Consider the following 19,974-nt stretch of genomic DNA (forward strand, 5'->3'; position numbering starts at 1 on the left):
TGTCATAAAACCCAATGGCTCCTGATCATCCTTAAATAGCGTTCACAGTGGAAGAACATCTATAAAAAAGAAACAACACCTTCATAAACAAATAATTTACAACAGGATAACATTCATAAGAAATATGCTTTTGAGTGCCGTACTGGAGATGAGCACTGTTGTATATCCCCCATTAGTCAAATGTTGGCACATCACTCTACTCTGCTCACTGGGTTAGGTTTCTTGCTTAAAACTGCCTGTGCATTGTGCACAAGGCAGAAATGGGCATTAGTTCATCTCCCTTCGCATTTACTCACATTGTTCAAATTAAGAATAGCCAGTCAACCTAGCATCGTTTGCTTTTTAAGTAGAACACTCGAGTATTCAAGTGAGAAATGCACAAATAGTGACTAGACAGTCTCTAAAACCAGTCTCCTAGAGATAACTACTCTACTACCACCAATAAAGTTCAATATAAATGAATTCAAATGCATAGTGCATACCAAGGAAATTAACACTAAAATACAAAAATACTGCACAATTGCTTTTTATTTAGAATTGTACCCATTCTGTTATATATTATATAGAAGATATTTTCTTAAATTCTTCTATTCTAGAGGTTATGCAAAAACAATGATGCCTTTTCATTGATTTGACTATTAGTGTAGTCATACTGCAGCAAACTAGAGGTCAAGAGGAAATATTCCTCCATGTGTGCGTCATCCTACTTTACAAAAAAGATGAAATTAGAAATTCCTCATTGACAGCTGGGGGTATCCCAGGATTCCATTTTTGGCAGCGACATATTTTGCAGACTGCAGTGCACACCAATGTGGAATATTTGGCTATAATATTCATATTAGCTTCTGGCGAGAGAATCTGAATCTCCACCAAGCACCCGCTTGTCTCCATTCTTGGCGCAACCACCACTGCCTGGCACTGAGAAAGCAAGAGTATTTTATGTAAGGGTACTTTTTGGCTAGATGTTCATGGTCAGCATTAATCTTATCTCTAATAAATGATGTAGTCTTTCTTAACAAATTTCTTAAAACAAGCAAATTCAAAAACCGATTGGAGTTCTAATGTGCATCTTTGACATTTCATGCTAAGTATATAAAAGAAATACAGCATTGTCCATATGAAAGTCTTTCCTTTGTTAGAGCACCTAGTTAAGAGAACTACGCAAAAATAATACGGACTGAATTGAATTGATATGATGATGACATCTCTCTTTATTCTGTAACGATACATTCATGTTTACGGTATTCCACTTACACATTTTTAATTATCTTCTGAGTTTCTAGGCATATACAGTCATCGTTGTCACATGTACAGAGTACTTTAAAATATTTTCTTGCATGTGCTAATCAATGTGCAACACGTCAACACTCTCCATAATTAGTGAACTTCGAATTTTCTCTTAGAATTTGAGAGAGACTATGGTTTTTGAGAACCCAGAAAAAGTTCACAAAGGCATTAAAAGTAGATGCTGAAGAAGTGAACAGTATTAGTAGAAGCAGTACACAGTATTTTGTCTTACAGTCTTTGAGAAACAATTTAAAACGCACAAGAGAGAAACACACTCAATACCAGCTGTTTTTTATGCTCTTGAATTTACAAGTTTAGTAAAAATTGAAAAGTGTTACTTATTCAAAGAAAATTCAGTGTTTAAGAGTTTTATACTTCAATCTCATATTGGGAAATGTATACAATTAGACTCCAATAGCAGCATTGTACTTAAATAGTAATATATTTTCCAGAATGAAAATAGCCCAGAAGATTATCTGGATGTAAACAAATAAAGATTTTTATAATCTGGGCAATTCTCCAAAATTTGCAAGCATACAAACAGACTTTACCATATTGTATACTATCCTTCTGTAGTGAATGACATCCCCTGTTAATTTTCAAGCGGAATTTTTTTTAGTCCATCTGTGTCAATATATTTTAACTGGGCATGTCTACTAACTCTGTCCACTAGCATGCAATAAATTAATCAAATATTAGTATTTTATTCAAAGTGAATGTTTAACCTGTTGAGGTGAGGAGTAGACAAAAACAAACAACAAAAAAGGGTGTAGTGATTGAGGTGGGGTGGGGGGTGTAGTTAGTATTTTAAAACATACCAGAGGCCTGGTAGTGGGTGGAAATGTCAATGCCTTTCAAATGACAAACTGTGTAATTATCTTCTAGATACTGTACATTAGCCATCTGTGTGTTTGCTGGCAAGCAAAAAGGCTATAGATTTACAAGTACAGAATGCTTGGGTGATGTTTGATCAGACAAACCAAAATGGCTTACAGATACAATAAAAGGGGCTGTAGTGGGAGTGAATGTGTTTCAAAACACACTAAATGGCTGGCTGTGACTGCAAAGACAACATGTTTCAAAAAGTATTCTGTGCAGATAGTTTTCAAATTTGTAAATACTATGCCAAGTGGTCACCTTTCACAATCAATTTAATGAAAACTGAAGGCCATGTTTGCTACACACTGCGTGACATTGCATCATAATAGAATTAAACCCCATTTCCTACACAATTTGTGGGAAACATCCAACATATAATATCAGTGCATTTCTTCATCAATTGACGCAGATCAGTAGTATTTTTTCTTTTTGCCATCTTGGAATTTCATCAAATGCACTGCAGTTATGATTAAAAGTTGAAATGGAGAACAAATCATGTCTGTAATGCAACATGACGATGTGCTTGGCAGCACAGACATACAGTCCACTGTTCATAATGTAGGAACTGAACATAATTATTGAAACATGGAAACAGGAAAACAGAAGCAGACACAAACGACAACCTGCAGTTCATTTCCAGTTGAACTCTGTACAGTTTTACAGTTGGAAAATGTGAATATCAAGAAGTCTAATGCCCTGCTTTGATACATACAAATGGAATTGGCACAAGGGAAGTTGACGCCCTAGGCAAACTTTCAGCTTCAGTGCATGGCCAATCCCTTCCTCCTCAGTGTCTTCCAGTAGTGATGTAGAAAAAAGGCTGAAGTAAAGTTAATATAATTATTGCAGACCTGACATTAATAAATAACTGTATGACACAATCAACACTACACTACACTACACTGCACTACAATACTCAGAAAAACATGAGCTTCCAATAAATAGATCAAGTATAACATAAATCACACAGCTACATTGTTAAATAAAATTTTTGGTAACACTTTATTTTAGTTCCTGCAAAATGCATTCATACTATTATGTAAGAAGACTTTAATAAACACTTCTTTGGGTCTTCATAACTCACTTAAAACATCAATAAAGTGTTTATTCATCTCTGCAATGTGACCTACTAACAGAACCTCACTTTGGGGTGGTCTGAGGTGGCTTAACTGAGACACATTTGTCTTGATATTACATATTTAGTATAAGACCAGAGAATACTTCATATTAACAAGTCATTTTACCATCATGTCAATATGTTACACTGCTCAGAGATGAATAACACATCTACTGATGTTTTATGAGTGTTATGAGGACCAGAAGAAGCCTTTGTTACATAAGAGTAAATGAGTAATAGATGCATTATTGCAGTACAGTACTTAAACTAAAGTGATACAAAATTTCTGTATGCATAAGTCTAAATAAAATAATTAGCAGAACAATTGTGTTTACTAAATTGTGCAGCAAATACTGATGTAAACTACAAAATACTTGACCTCAAGTAACAAATCAGAGACATTCTAACTCTTGTTTTACAGAAACACTAAATGATATTTGATCCCTTGGTTAATCATGACAAAACTTGATTTTTTGCACTGCCCACCACCCCCTAATAACTTACGAAATCTGTAGGCTATTAGGCTACATTTTAGCATTCTTATTCTGAGAATCCTTTTGACCATCACATATTCAGCAATCAACTGATTATCATCAAAGATATGGAATTATAATGTTAGGGAATAACTGATACCTATCTATGGAGAGAGAAGGTGAATAGATTGCAAAAAAATGGCTTCATTTTCATTCAGCATTTTTCCTTGAGAAAATGTATTTCCAAATATAACAATAGCATACGTGATTTATAAAGGATGTATAGCCCTGATTACTTATTTTCATAAAACTTATTAACTGAGCCTGAAAAAAAACATTCTATCTGACAGTGCTTCTCTTTTACCATGTACATCATCCAAAGTACTGTATTTGCTTATTATGGAAGTGGAGAAAAGACAGAATTGTTCCCTTATGTTTATTTTGAGTATCACTTTTTTATTCATAAATAATACACATTTGACTGTCTCCTTTTGCATTAAGAATTAGTAGCAATAGGATGTCGTTCACTTCTGAAAGATGTTTGCCACAAACATGCAATTATTAAACACTAATTTTAATATGTGCTTTACCTCATGAAGGTGTGCTGAACTTGCTGTGAAGATATAGTAGCTGTGTTCCTAACCAAAATCAATTATTCATGCAACTTAAATGTTTTAAGCAAATCATTTCAATAACTTATGTGGTGAGCCAGTGGTTATCCTGGCAGTGACACCTACCTGGAAGGAACTAATCCTCGCTGGGACAGGAGGCCATTGGAGGGCACTCATGCACATTCCCTGAGTCACTCGTGTAGATGTGTGATTAAATTTAAATTACTCTTTTTAGGATCCTTTAATATATTTTCAAAATATTGTTTTGTGTAATTGTGGATCAGAAGGATTTGAAGTAGCATTGACTATAAGTTGGAAATTGGCTCAGGGTTGGTTGCCTGTCCATTACAGTGTTTGTTCAAGAACAAAGTTTCATGCAGACAGGAGAAGAAATCAAACCTAGTTGGGAGGTTGCAGTGCTATAATATAACCCTTATTCTAAACTCATCTTTTATAAGGGCTTTTGGAAGTGATGCAGTCATTCAGGGCCCTGCCTTATGGCTCTAGTTATCTGGATTTAATTTTCAACTTAGTTACTCTCTGTTTGCATTTTGTACATTTTTTATACCTTTGCATGGGTGAAAGATGTGTTTCTTAGGTTATTTGGTGAGTGGTGAGTTTTAAAGCGAGGGCTGGTACTTTACTTTCTATTCTCTCATGATAGAGCTGGATACCTGTTACCCTATAATGGAAAAATCTGTTTCTTGAAATGAATGATTGAATATGTTATTTGTTGGTGAAGAGACATGCCTTTTAATGAAATACCCTTTTCTTAAAAAAAGTAACTGCAGTTACAAACACAACAAATTATGCGTATTTTCTTTAGTAGATCTAAAGTTATTGAAACTCTTTGTCACTAACACCAGTGGTTATTGTTACTGTGCACTAGAATTGCCTATCAAGGTCCTCAGTCACAAGAGTACAAAATAGAATGGCAGCTAATTAATTTGCCTGTTGGTATACTGAAACTTAAATTTTGAAAAATTGTAACATGACTTGAATATTTGAGGATACCTGGAGTGTTTTATAGCATTTCAATTTGTATATTCATAGTAATTTAAAATTTAACAAAATGGTTCTTCCAAAAGCGCAAAATTTACTCCTATGTACCACATAAGGATAATATTTTTTCTGTGTAAATACACCTTATTTTTAGTTCTTGCACTCTGACAACTCTATTATTAATGTTATCATACTCAAATAGCCCAATAGTCTTTCTGAGAATGAGAAAATGAGGTGTACTGACATCATTCTGGTAGTCAAGTCCTTATGTTTCATGCCAGCTATTTTCTCCACTCTTAATTTCTGCAGTCTCTTTGGTGGTAGTGTACCACTAAATTTGTTTTTGGTCACGGTACTGTTGGAATTAGTGGATTTTATCAGGATACACCAAGCTGTTACCTTATTGTTGGCTTCACCTGAATTTAAGTTTTGCGTTAGAGCCAGTAAGAGTAGTAATATGACAGCATTCTGAAAACCATCTAAGTAAACATTAGAACAGTTGTGATGAGAACATGCCATTGTGCCCAACAAGTTTGTCCATCCTGTTCATCTGGATTGTCTCATCAAGATTTCAAGTTCTTTAAGTAGTACTCTGTACCACACTACTTCGACATTTATTCCATATGTCTATGGTATTTTGGGTGAAGAAAAATTAACATTTGTGCAAAATCTACCATTAACAAGTTTCCAGCCATGTTCCCGTGTTGTTGTTGAAAAATATATTTTAACGTAGTACCTGGGATCCACTGTCTTTATTCCCTTCATAATTTTAAACATTTCAATCATGTCACCTCTTTATCTAAATTTACTTAAATTGAAATGGCTCAACTCCTTCAGTCTCTCATTTTAGCTCATGCAGTATCTCTCAGTCCCAGAACCAGCCTAGTTTCTCTCCTCTGGACTTTCTCTACTGCTGCTATGTATGTATTTTTTATACTATGGAGATCAAAACTTTACACAGTGCTCTAGGAGAGGCCTCACAAGTATGTTATATAGCTTGAGCATAACCTCCCTTGACTTGTACTCCAAACATTGTATTATATAAACCAAACATTCTATTAGTCGTCTGTACATTGTCATAATGTAGATATTGGTGAGTTCACTATGATTATTAGGTCATTCTTATAAAGTGTACTTTCAAGTTTCAGACTGCCCTTTTTGTATTCAGATCTAACTTTTTTGCTTCCTACATGTAATACTTTACATTTACTTATGCTCAATTTCATCTACCACAAATCAGCCTGAGCCCTACATTCTCTAACAATATAGCTGATTCAAAATTAACTTCCCTTCCACCTAGCTTGGTACCATCTGTGAACTTAACAAGCTTATAGCTTATATTCTTGTCCAAATTGTTTATGTATATTAAAAAAAGCAGCAGGCCCCAGCACTAATCCCTCAGGGACACAATTTTAATTTTGAAAATGTTCTCCTCAAAATAACCCTTTGTCTCCTATGTTTGATCCAGTTTTGTACCTACACTGTGTCTTGAATTCCCAGTTGTTTTAGTTTTAGCTAATGTTTAGGGCTTACTATACATATTAACTATTCACTTAGAATTTCAGCTTTTCAGGTAAAGGTTCTTTCATTTAGACTGGAAATATATATCACTTATACATACAGCTGGACTAAATATACAGTGAGCTGGAATAAATAAACAGTAATGTAATGCTACCTGAGATACTCCAGAGAAAAACAATACCTGGCCTGAAAACAAGAAAATCTGTTTTATTACTCACTCATATTAACACCAGATATGGAACAGAGACAACTGAGAAGTGCTGTGAGTTATTCCATCTATGCAATACATAACCTCAGCTAGTGTTGTGTGCAAATTGCGCTGAAAAAATATTTCAGATGATGGTAGCCAAAAATCATTCATTCTATACAAATGCTACGGAAGGCATATGGTAATATTTTAGTGAAAATGCAGAAATGTTTTTAAAACAAAGTAATACACTTTAAATAAAGACTGTTCACAGTGTAACAGTAGAACCTTTTTTGAGAAAGCGCTTATTAATATTAAAAAAAAAACAAGTTTAAAATAGCCAAAAATTTCACATTGTAAAAAATACCATTTCCACATCCAAGCTAAGCTCATCTGTTGTTAATCAAAGGCTTGACTGACAAGTTAGGACCTTCAATGAAGGGGCCAGAGTAAGAAATAATTGCTCTGAATAAAAGTGGGGATCTGGCGGGTTATTATACATTTTGCTTAACAGAATGTTGAAGTTGAACACACTCCAATTTTGATCTTCCAGCTTTATATGCATATTTTTTTATTAGTGTGTAAAATCTTTCAGATGTTACTGAAAAAAATTATGGTACAAAAACAGATTTTGCTGGAAGTTCAATATTTTAAAAACATTTTAAGAAATACCTATAAAGTCCAACTATTAAAGTCATCCATCCTTTTCTTATCGCACTTAGTGCACTTCGGGAACACTGGAACCAGAGCCTGTCTTGGGTACAAGGCAAGAACTAGCCACTGAGCAGGGTGCCAGTACATCATAGGGCACATTCAATTACACCCTCATGTGCTTACAGATTTTTACATAATGTAAATATTTTGAAAGTGTTTTACTTTTATCACGTTGAAACATGCTCATAAATTAAATGTTTTTTTATTTTTATGGAATTATATGTTTTTAGCATCACCAAACACTAAGTCTTTGAGAGTGTCTGATGAAACCGAGACAACAATGAAAGTGACATGGCAGCCAGCTCCACGGGAAGTCGTTAACTACCGCCTCACTTATCGACCTGTTTCTGGAGGACGACAGATTGCCACCAAAGTTCCAGGAACCCTGACATCTACGGTGTTGAGGAAATTAACGCCTAGAACCTCTTACGATATCACAGTACATCCAATTTTCAAGAAAGGAGAAGGAAAAGCAAGGCAAGGAATTGGAACTACACGTACGTTGACTGTAGATAATAGAGTCCACAATTATTAGAAATTTAGAATTTCACTTGTCTATGATTTTAAGTGATGAATTTAATATTCTCTTTTTTATACAGTTTCACCATTTAAGGCACCAAGAAACCTCAAAACATCTGAACCAACAAAAACCAGCTTTAGGGTAACCTGGGACCATGCACCAGGTGATGTTAAGGGATATAAAGTCAATTTTCACCCTACTGGAGAGGAGATCGATTTGGGTGAACTACTTGTTGGACCTTACGACAACACAGTAGTGTTGGAAGAGCTCAGGTTTGTCTAATGTCACATTGATCAGTCTCAGATCAAGCCATAACCAGGCAAGCAGAACAAGTTTAGTGATGACAAGAATTAAAAACACTTAGTAATTAACAGAGCATTTGGTGACAGTTCATATCTGTACTTGAACCGCAAAAATAAAAGCTCAGATTTAAATCCTTATATTTTTAGTACAAAGAAAACAGTTGATCAGTAAGCACCCTGTTAATGTTATATTTTGAAGGTGACCCCTAGTGTTTGCCTCAAAGCTTTTTTTTTCAGATACTTAATGTTGATCTTGCTTTAGGTCTCAGGATTAATAACACTTTTGGAAACTATTATTGTTCTTCTGTGCAAATACTCTCTTATTTTGGATAAAATAAATAAAAAGACTATAAAATACTCTTCTTTAAAAACTATGATAAATGAATTACACACCAGTTAACATTTTTTTATTTTCCTAACTCATTGTATTAAAAGGAAATTATCCTTATGTCAAAGTAAACCCAAAATAAGAAAAAAACAGAGATGAATAGGAGGACTTAAAGATATCCACGTAGGCAACATACACAGTATTGTATATTTTTCATTACGATCTCAGTAAGATCAAATTTAAATGTTTGCTTCCTTTTCATGTAATGAGCATTTTGACAAATATATAATTTTTCTGTTAGAACAATCCCAGGTGTGAAAAATCTTGATCTGCTTTATTTCAGAGCCGGAACAAAGTATACAGTAAGCGTATTTGGAATGTTTGATGGTGGAGAAAGTATGCCTTTAGCTGGGGAAGAAAAGACTACACTCTCTGATGAGCCAAAAGGACCACTTGTAACAATGTCAGGTAACTGCTGTGTGCTACGTGACTTCTATTGTTAACCGTGAAAGCTTCAGGTTTTTCCTTAAAGTTATGAGAGATCAAGTTAGCTTGGACAACAGAACCTGTTATGCTCTTTGTGAGGTTTTATTGGAAGCCATATTTTTTCTTTAATAATAGAAGTAATTTTAATTAAAAAAAAAAAAACAAGCAAACAAAAACAAGATATATCACAACCCAGCCAGTTCAGAATAGAGGCATCATTTAAAACAATTTTTCTTTAAACAGCACAAGCAGTCAGTTACTCTAATTTTCAAAATTCTTCTTGCAGTCTGCATTCTGTTTACCTTATGAGTCTACCAGATTCATAATGAGGTTTATTTTGTCGCATTTGAACTTTATCTGTTCTTCGCACTTGTTTTTAAATGTGATTGTTTCCTTGAATTAACTGTTCATTAGTTCAGGAACTATGAAATGGAAGCGAGCAGTAGCAGTGCCTGTCTACGGTCATAAACCTTCAGTTAGGTGAGGATGCACGTCCAGCATGAGTTTTATATTTTGTACGTAAACATAGACGCCAGATCGATAGAAATATGTGCAATTTTTAAAGCTCACTTTTGATTTTCTAATAAAAGCATTATGATCTTCTTGATTGTATACTGTAATTTGGTAAGAACTGAAATGCAAAAGAAAAGTTAGATAACACATTTTACCTAATGCTATTTATCATTTAGAATCGTATGGTATTTCAGTTCAATTTGATTCAGACTAGTATAGGAGTCAACCAAATCAGTTCTGAAGGGCTTTAGTAACTGCAAGTTTTTATTCCAATGAGAAGTGAATTATTGCTGATGAAGCACTCACTGCTCAAGCAACATTTTTATGCTTCATTTTAGTTGTCTCACTTGTTAAGATTCCTCACCTGTAATAGCTTAGTTTATTTTAACACAATTGCATTTAGTGTTTTAATTACTCCTTATTAGAAATAAGATGCTAATGACCAAGGGACTTGCAGTTCTCCATCTAACCTGTTTCCATTTACACCTGTGTGCATTCATCGTGAACTATCTGGTGTGAAAAATTATTTGGAAGGAAACTGAAGAAATAAAACATGAAGGACTGCAAAGTACTGATCTACTTCAAGCTACAAATCATTTGGATGATATCGTTGGAAAGGAAAAAAATCTATGATTTCAAAATAACCTGACATGGCAGAATTAAAACCCTTAATATCAAGAATTGGTTTCTAATTCAGCAGTTGGACTGAACAAAAACCTGCAGCTACTACGCCCTTCAAGACCTACTTTACAGTTCCTTAATCTATGATATGGGTGCAGACAAACTTTACTAAGCACAAAGCAATTCCTTATAAGCACATTTTAACTATTACATAGTTTAGTCACTAATAAATAAAGGAATCAATACATATAGATGTAAATAAATATATATTAAAATACTTTAATTTCACTTTTGTATACATTGCACACAAGGTTCTCTCTAACTAAACTAATAATTACCAAAAAATTAACTCTTCTTGTGTTAATTATTTCATTCACACCATATTATGCAATTTTCATTTATATTCCTGAGCCCAGTCTGCACAGTTTGTATGACTGTGATTTTTTTCAAAATATTTTAATGCATTTTACTTACTTTTAAATATATTAAGTAAAAGACAAAAATCTGATTATACAGGCCTTGATTTTACAGCATACTTAACCCAAACAAAACATTTACCATCTACATAAAATATATTGCACTACAACAGCAGTCCTGTTAATGGATTTTGAGACTGTGGTAGTTTTGTTATAGGTGAAGCAATGCAGAGATTTAATATTATGGTTAGTAAACATGACAAGTAGAATGACCGACATTAACCTAATTAACCTGGGCACTTGCCAAAAATCAATATACTGTACATGATTGCAGTTTCCTTCAAAAAGTTTCCAACATTGAAAAGATATTTGTCTCCTGAAATTTATGCAATTTTTGAGTCATCTCAAGCATTTCAAGGAGAGAAGATCAAGAAAACGAGAACAAAGGTTTCACAATTAAAACAAGACCATTCAGTCCATCAAATTCTTTAGTCTCGCTAATAGCTAAAAACTCTAAACCTTATTTAGATACTTTTTAAACATTGTTAAAATGTCCACTTGAACAATGACCTAGTAGTTTGTTCCAGTAAAAAACCATTAAATGCCTTAATACCTTTCATTTAATTAGTAACAGTGACTTTAATCCACTACTTACCTATAAGAATTCTACTTTATTAATTATCTAAATCATATGCTGGAAAAAGCTACAGATACCTTCTCTAAAAACAAATCAACACTATGTTGATGTGTACTGAATGTTAAAGGACAGTTAAAATTAGAATGGAAGGTGAAGCCAGAAAGGTTGAAAAAATTAGTAGGCTGCATACTCAACGTTTCATAATCTCAAAGAAAAACTCTTATGCAATACACCAAGAAACTAGCTAAAAATAAATATTTTATAATGAAAATTAATTTCTAGGTGAAACTTGCTAAATATTGAGAAGAATGTTAAGATGATATATTTAATCATTTTGAGTGTCTGAAAAGAAATGATGGGGTAAGTTACACTTTGATTCCTTAAAAACAAAATATCTCATTCAGGACCTAATACCTTGATGTAATTAAACACAATGTAAAACCATGCAGTAGATTGCATGTTCTTTTTGATTTATTGACATTTGACCTATTGTTGTTAATTAGGAAAATATTAAATGATTTGATTTCCTCTTTGATGATACTTATTCACTGTATCACACAAAAACCAATGTAATTGCAGGCTCTGATTTCTAAATATGCAATTTTTGCAAAGAAAATATGCCGTTCACCCAGCAGGTATCTGAAGTTGCAGCTCCCATCTGAATGATCGCTACGGTATATTCCTTTGTGTGGAATGAATAACAGTATCAAAGGCTAGGATGCTGAAATGCCACTCTGTGAACGAAAGGAAAAAAAAACATGGGAACTGGGAAACAGGAGAAACCTGTTATGATCATCTGATCAAGTGGACCATTATAACAGTGGGAGAATGAAGAGATTACAACTTTGTTGCTAAAGAAAGACAAAATTGTTGTATTAACTTGACAACGTGTAGAAACCGGTATAACATTTGGTTGTTTTTTGAGTGAACTGTTTAACCTGCTTTTCTCCTCTTTGTCTTTCACTTGTTTGTTTCTGTTGGTGTCGTAGATGTATGTTTATTCTGCACCATCTGAATTGCGTATATTTATACGCAATGAATGTTTGGGACAATTAAAACAAATGGTTTGTATATTGACTAACATTATTTTCGTCTTTGTGGATTACTAGATATAGCTTGTAAGACCACAGCTAAAGCAGATATTGTTCTTCTGGTTGATGGGTCATGGAGTATTGGACGTCTCAACTTCAAAACCATTCGAGCATTTATTGCTCGTATGATTGGAGTCTTTGAAGTTGGTCAAGACAAAGTTCAAGTTGGTAAGCAACAGTAAAATAAAAAATAAATCACAAAAATTGCATATGGTAGCAGAAAAATATTTAATATTTTTCTTTTAAATGTCCCTAGGTCTGGCCCAGTACAGTGGCGATCCAAGGACTGAATGGCATCTTAACGCTCACAAAACCAGAAAATCTTTACTGGATGCTGTTGCCAATTTACCATATAAAGGAGGGAACACCCTTACAGGTATATATTAAAATATTATTTGTGTTAACCATTTATTTTGTTGGTATATTGTTATGCCATTTAATTTTTCATATTCATTTTATAGAATAATTTTGGCTATCTAGTAATATTTTCAATATACCATGGATTGCAGGGTGGCACAATGGTTAGTGCTCTTGGCTCACAGGTGTTCCACATGTCTCTGCATTGGTTTTCTGGTTTCATCAGAAATGCATGTATGAAATAATTTAGTGATTCTAAATTGGCTCACTGTAGGTGAATATGTGGTGACTATGATGAGTAATGTGTCCATGTAATGGCCTGGTATCCTGTCCAGAGTTAGACCTGTCTACCGTTCTAACACCAGGAGATTCCATAAGGGATAAGGAGTTGAAAAAAATGGACTGAACGATGGGTGGATGATATAATATATAATGTGAGCAATAGCAAATTCAGAACCATAGTTTTATAGAATAATACATATACATAGCAACTCAGTGTTTTTGACATGTTTTTTGTTCTTTTTTTTTCTGTGAAGGCATGGCTTTAAATTATATTCTTCAGCACAACTTCAAGCCAGATGTTGGGCTTCGCCCTGATTCACGCAAGATTGGTGTTCTCATTACTGATGGCAAATCTCAAGATGAAATTATTCAGAGCTCTAAGAAACTGCGAGACCAAGGCATTGAGCTATATGCTATTGGTATGTTCATTCTTTTCTTTAATATTATGATCTAGAATTGTAGTTTTTAAACTTTTTTCTCGTGACTCCATTTTGCCTTTTGTCTTTGAGACACTGCTCATTGTCATCCTTTTGCCCTTGAAGAGTTATCAGCTTCAGTCACCCCCTTGGACAATACCTGGTTACAGTTATCCCCCATGGGGTGGGTAATTGGCAACGCAAATTGTTGTGGAACAATGCCATTTGCTTAAACTGTCCACATCTTTCCATCACAAAGCCCTCCGCAAACTGTGTGTGACCCTTGTGCCTACAGTGACATTGTACTTCACAACAACACTGCATGACCCAAATTCAATGGGCTGCAACCCATAGTTTAAGAAGCTATGATCTGGAAACACCAATTATTGAGCACCAAGTTTTAATTTTTTGAGTGTATGCTTCAAACACAAATATATATATCCTTGCTATACACACATGTGAAAAAATAAATTAATACACAACAAGCACTTTTCTGGGAGCTTTATTATACAATGAGATCTCTTACAGTACCTTTTGGCCATCCAGCTACCCTTGTCTTACACTGTCCTTCTTGGGCAAATCTAGACTCTCATCTTCTGAAATCTTAAAGAAACTACTACACTCCTATAGAAACCAGCCTCTCACACCCTAATCTGGTGAAACATTTTGGGGTTATCTTTTTGGTGCACTTCATTCTTGTCAACACTGTTGACTCATTAAAAAATACTGAACCCACTTTGTCTGCTGTTCATTCACCTTGTGAAAATTTTACTAATCTTAAAACCATAAGAAGTCTGACAAATGAGAGGAGATGATTCTGTCCAAGCTTATTTGGTTGTTTATTTAATAGTTAATTGCCCCAGGATCTAATTTGAACAACTTTTTGAAAATTGTTTTAGTTTCTGCTTCACCTGTTGTATATAGCTTGATGGTCTTTTCCAGATTATCGCCATGCTTGGTCTGCTGTTTGGATTCCATCTTGAGTTCCCAGTAAATTCAGAGTATTTCCATAAGGAATTCTGCCCCTGGAGGCATAGACAGAGTAGACTGAGAAAGTGAAGCCATCAGTTATTTATGAGTTGGCTTAAAGACACATACAATAACATAAATTAAAAAATTCACACATAGTGTCCTTACATTTACCAAGCCCATGTAAACAGTATTGATTTGGAGTGTAGTCATAATCATTTTGTAAATACCATCATTTTAGTAAGACTAATACTCCTGCATAGTCATCAGTTTTAATGGATTCTTTATGAATGTAGAAAACTGCACTGAATGTGATTTTTCAGTATATTTATTTAATCAATTCTAGGTGTTAAAAATGCAGATGAAAGTGAACTGAGGTCCATTGCTTCAGATCCTGATGAAATTCATATGTATAATGTGCAAGATTTCTCCTTTTTGCTCGATATTGTTGATAGCCTGACTGAAAACCTTTGCAACAGTGTAAAAGGCCCAGGTGAGTACACATTTCTTCTTTATTTCAGTCTTTCATTTTTGAGGCTTGTCTAAAATGCCAGTATAGTATGTATGCTAATAACTTTGTACTTACTGAAAAGATTCAGTAGTAGCAGATGATCTTTGATTAAATCTTTAAGCTGAATGTCTGCAGTGAAATGACAAATCTATGTACAGTAAGAAATGCATTAAAATCTATCTATCAGTTCTCTGATCCCATCCACTGTAGAGTACACACATGCACGCACACACACACACACATAATAGGTCACCTCTGTACTTAAATAGGTACATCTTTGGGATAAGGGAAGTAACCACATGGCAAACATGTGGATTTGGGGAGACCTTTACACAGACAGACTGCAAATGCAGGTTGCTTGAGCTTATTAGATAATGGCCAATTGTGCTTTCCTATCTTACAAACATGTAAATAAAAATCAATGTCTGTGGCATACATTTTTTTAAAAGATAAGCAGAAAATTAGGTTGAAGAATTACAACTAACAAATTTCACATGTTTTGTTCTTACCCCACATCTATTGGAGCCATTGCTATGCTCAACTTGATCTTTATAGTGCTGCTTGGTTTATTTACTGTTGTCAGAGTCACTGCTAAGTGAGATGTTGCACCGATATTTCTCTGATCTCTTTTAGCTAGGCTATGCTAACTAACTGCAGTGTCTAGGGTGCCCTCATCCAGCTGGCCAAAGTTCTACTTAGAATTGAAATCCCTTATGGCATGACCCACTTGTGATGAAAGAGTACACAATAGGTATTCTGTCCTGTCTGTTACACCTGTAAAAGAAAGGCAACAGTAGCCTTCTCCAGGGATACATGGTAACATTTCAAAAGGATATCTGCAGCATTATTAATGTGACCCTTGGAGTTTATGATTGCCAAATAAACAACTAAAAGTGATTTAAAACCCCCATGTATGAGGACTGTAATATATTAGGCATAACTTTGACAAACTTTTATTTTTTAAGAATTTCTAGTTTGTATGAATCATGAGGCAAATGTGGTACATCTGTGTTATTTTGGGATTGTGAAACTTTAAGAAACAAAATATGATAATGACCCTCTTGGAGTATATTTCAGCATGTAATTTAGACAAAATGTAACTGCTTTGCTGCCAGGAGATGATGGAATACCAAATGTGAAGACTGCATGTGATTTGTGACAATTTAAATTTGAAATGCTGTGATTCATAACTCCAGAAACGTTCAGAGAAAATGTAAAACGGAAAACCAATGCAAAAAGCTATTCAGGATACAGTGATTTTAATGAGATTTGAACAGACAGAATCTAGAATTTATGATTTGTATTTTATTATAGGGGGTGCACCTGATTCTCCTACGAATTTAAGAACTTCAGAAGTGACGTCACATTCCTTTAGAGCTACCTGGACTGCACCCAGTGGCAATGTGGACTCATACCGCGTGGTGTACATGACAATCGGAGGCAGACCTAAGGAGGTTGGTGATTTAATAATGAATAAGACAATGATGAACTGACCAGTAATGACTAATATTTTGGCTATTTAGATCTCTATTTAAGACTTTTAAAGAACCATCAACATAGTTGGCCTTAAAGTAAAGTTTACTTGTTTACTTTTTTATGTCTTCATGAATAGAAAATATCAAGCAATGTTCTTCTAGAAATTCATACCACCCCATTCATTCTTCCAGATAGTAAGCAAATACTGTTCCACTGCTTACACTGTCTAGCAAGTAAAAGGGAAGTGTGACAGATATACAATGTTAATTCAATAAGAGTATACACACAGAAAAGTGCTCTTATGGCATGGAAAACTGTTTCTATTATAAAGGATCCTATCCAATACTCACTTCACACTAAATAAACAACAAACACCCAAAAACAACCCAACAAATACACCGATATATCAGTAAGAAGCATGCACACTGTTTACCCATAATCCTCTAAAATGTAGACTACCAGACCCAGCTACACAGCTTAACATATTTTTGATAATTTACCACTCATCTATACAATATCAAACCCGCTTAATGCAACTTAGAGTTCCAGAGGAACTATTTCAAAAGCTTCAGGTGTAAGGTAGTAACTGAGCCTCGGCATAATGCACGTCCAACACAGAGCACATTCACACTTATGTACAAGAAGCCGATAAAGCATTGTGAATTGACAAAAATTGTTCAGATTTAGAATGCGTGAGGAAAACTAGACTATACAAAGAAAAACCCATACAAACACAAAAGAGGAACTACCATAATGCCTCTGACCATCATCGGATGTCAACTTGTCACATATCTTGTACAGAGACTCTGTGGGATAGTAATAAAGAGGGAGGAAATAAATCCACCCATCTTCTTCTTTATTAGGTATAGTATATTTATTTTTTAGTTGTGTTCACTGTAGTGTTTTATTTTTATTGAAATAAAAGTGTGTGTGTGTTTGGGGGTGCATCATATCAACTTTTGTATACCACTTAAGTGTTTCCTGTTGTATTCTAAATTGCTGCAAAGGCCTATTCTGGATTAATCCAGAAATTACATTTTAACTGTGGATAAGTTGGACTTCAACAAAGTTGTATTTCTATTCAATTTATCTTCCATTGCCAGAATGCAATTCACTTATTGTAATCAGATTTTACTTTTAAATATATTATGCTCTGATTTAAATATTTAAGCTCTAGAGTGAATAGATCTAAAATCAAGAATACATTTTATAAGTGATGCTTTTTGATTTATAATAAAGACACTGTCTAACCTTTAGGGAAATAAAATTTGTAGATTATGTTGAAAATGCTAAGCACTATTAGACTGTACTTTTTACTTTTCAAAGTAATTGGAGGTTCCTATTTTTAGTTGTCTGTAGATGGGTCAATCACAACTGCAGTCTTACCTGACCTAAATCCTGAAACTGAGTATGAGGTGAATGTGTACGCTATATTAGGACAAGAAAGCAGTGAGCCACTTACAGGGAGAGAAACCACATGTGAGTCAATGTCTTTTGTTTTTAACTGGTTTTGATATACTCTGCTGTGTTTTGCATTCATGTATTCATTATTTGTTAAATGTACACCTTGTGAAGGTGAAACATTTTACCAAAGCCTAGCATCTGAGAAATAGCCCAAAGTCACCTCAAGAAGCTTCTATTCATAATATTAAAATCATGAATGACTTGGAAAGAATGTGAATATTCATGGAAGGGATACACTGAAAGAGAGCAACAGAAAACTAGAAAATAAAATAACAGACTACCATTCTGTTTCTTGGAGCATTTGCTAAAACAAACACATCCTTAACAAGCACCAGTTATACTATTTAGCCTAACACCAGCTGTTTTGCTAAATTTATTTCTTCATGGATGTGTTTTGGACTGCCATTCTGGCTGTAAGAACAACATGCCCAAATTTATTTTGATAATGTCAAATTATATAATGTATAATACTTCAGGCCTGCCCATGTTTGGATTGATTATTTCCAATATGTTGGTTATCAGCCCTGTCTTGCTGCCCTCCCTTCCCAGCCTTGCAATGCAAAAAAAAGGATTAGGGATGGATGGGTGATTTTTTTGTAGCTGTAATCATTGTCTGAAAATAGAAGGTGCCTTTCCTTGTTTAAAAGTTGATTTTTTTGTTTGTTTATAAAATAGGGAGGAGGTTGAACCAGATATTGTATTTTTATTATGGTACTGCTTCACAAAAAACAAAAATAGGAAATATTGGTCTACCTTTCAATGAACATAATACTAATAATACATACTACTGGAAATGTAATTTAACTGTTCTGAACTGCACAAGAATCCTTTGTTTTAAACCCACCTAATTTGAAAACATGGTTGTTAAAATTAAAATGATACTTTGAAGATAATTTTCTAACCTTGGAGCACAAAAAATTGGTTGGCTCGCTTTGCCTGTCCATTTAAAATTTTTTTATTTATTATTTTGTTACGCTAAGTCAGGTCATTGTAATATTTCAGTTTCTATTTCACATAATCTCTATTATCTGAAATTACAATTTTTCTGTATGCTATAAAACAATATTATAATTTTACTTATAAATATCTTACTAGTGCCTCTTCCAACGGTGAGGAATTTGAAAACCTATGATGTTAGTACAACGACAATGAAGGTGAGGTGGGATGCAGCTAGTGGAGCAACAAGCTATTTGCTGCTCTATGAACCATCTGGAGTTGCAGAGTCTGTGGCTAAAGAGGTATGAATATCAGACAATGTAAATTACATGATGTGAATAATACATGTTGGACTGTTAAAGCAATGGCATTTTACAGGTTAAAGAAGATACTGAAACTTGCAATTCTTTTTCTGCAGTTGATAGTCCCATCAGATATAACAAATGTGAATTTGGAGCAATTGATCCCTGATACTATGTACTCAATTACTGTCTTCGCAAAACATGGAGATGCTACCAGTGATCCTGTTAGCACTCAGGATTCCACTTGTAAGTTACAATTTATGTACCATTTTACACTTTGAACAAGAAAACTTGGGTACACGAATGTGAGCTTGGTTCTCTAGCAGGTTGATATTTGTATTTCCTTTTTCTTGTTTGTCCTTTTTTCGGAGACTCAATCTTTTCTTATTATGTACTTCAAAGATGTACATGTTAGTGTCTGTAAATTGCCCAGTTTGACACAGTATGAGTTTGTGACTGTGAGGATATCTCACCCAGGGTTGATTCCAGAAGCAGCTTCTCAATACCCTCTGTTAGAAAACACAGTTGTAGAAAGTAGGTGGATGGATAACACTTG

The 19,974-nt window shown here is 34.3% G+C and overlaps 1 protein-coding gene and 1 long non-coding RNA gene across 5 annotated transcripts in view; one reads left to right on the forward strand and one right to left on the reverse strand.

Annotated features, from left to right (window-relative positions):
• The window catches only part of LOC127527290 (uncharacterized), a 349,656-nt gene that overhangs the window by 87,129 nt on the left and 242,553 nt on the right, over positions 1 to 19,974 (reverse strand). The window lies entirely within an intron of this gene.
• The window catches only part of col12a1b (collagen, type XII, alpha 1b), a 167,320-nt gene that overhangs the window by 51,805 nt on the left and 95,541 nt on the right, over positions 1 to 19,974 (forward strand). For 3 of the 4 annotated variants that reach the window (XM_051925538.1, XM_051925539.1, XM_028797515.2), the window contains exons 14-24: positions 8,022 to 8,288; positions 8,391 to 8,583; positions 9,285 to 9,409; positions 12,724 to 12,873; positions 12,962 to 13,081; positions 13,599 to 13,763; positions 15,076 to 15,222; positions 16,555 to 16,694; positions 18,066 to 18,195; positions 19,276 to 19,418; positions 19,535 to 19,664. In XM_051925538.1, coding sequence (XP_051781498.1) covers positions 8,022 to 8,288; positions 8,391 to 8,583; positions 9,285 to 9,409; positions 12,724 to 12,873; positions 12,962 to 13,081; positions 13,599 to 13,763; positions 15,076 to 15,222; positions 16,555 to 16,694; positions 18,066 to 18,195; positions 19,276 to 19,418; positions 19,535 to 19,664 — 1,710 coding nt within the window. The remainder of the gene's footprint in view (positions 1 to 8,021; positions 8,289 to 8,390; positions 8,584 to 9,284; positions 9,410 to 12,723; positions 12,874 to 12,961; positions 13,082 to 13,598; positions 13,764 to 15,075; positions 15,223 to 16,554; positions 16,695 to 18,065; positions 18,196 to 19,275; positions 19,419 to 19,534; positions 19,665 to 19,974) is intronic. The other variant, XM_051925540.1, reaches the window with a different exon arrangement.

Source organism: Erpetoichthys calabaricus, chromosome 3 (genome assembly GCF_900747795.2).
Source record: "Erpetoichthys calabaricus chromosome 3, fErpCal1.3, whole genome shotgun sequence".
In the NCBI taxonomy this organism is placed as follows: domain Eukaryota; kingdom Metazoa; phylum Chordata; class Cladistia; order Polypteriformes; family Polypteridae; genus Erpetoichthys; species Erpetoichthys calabaricus.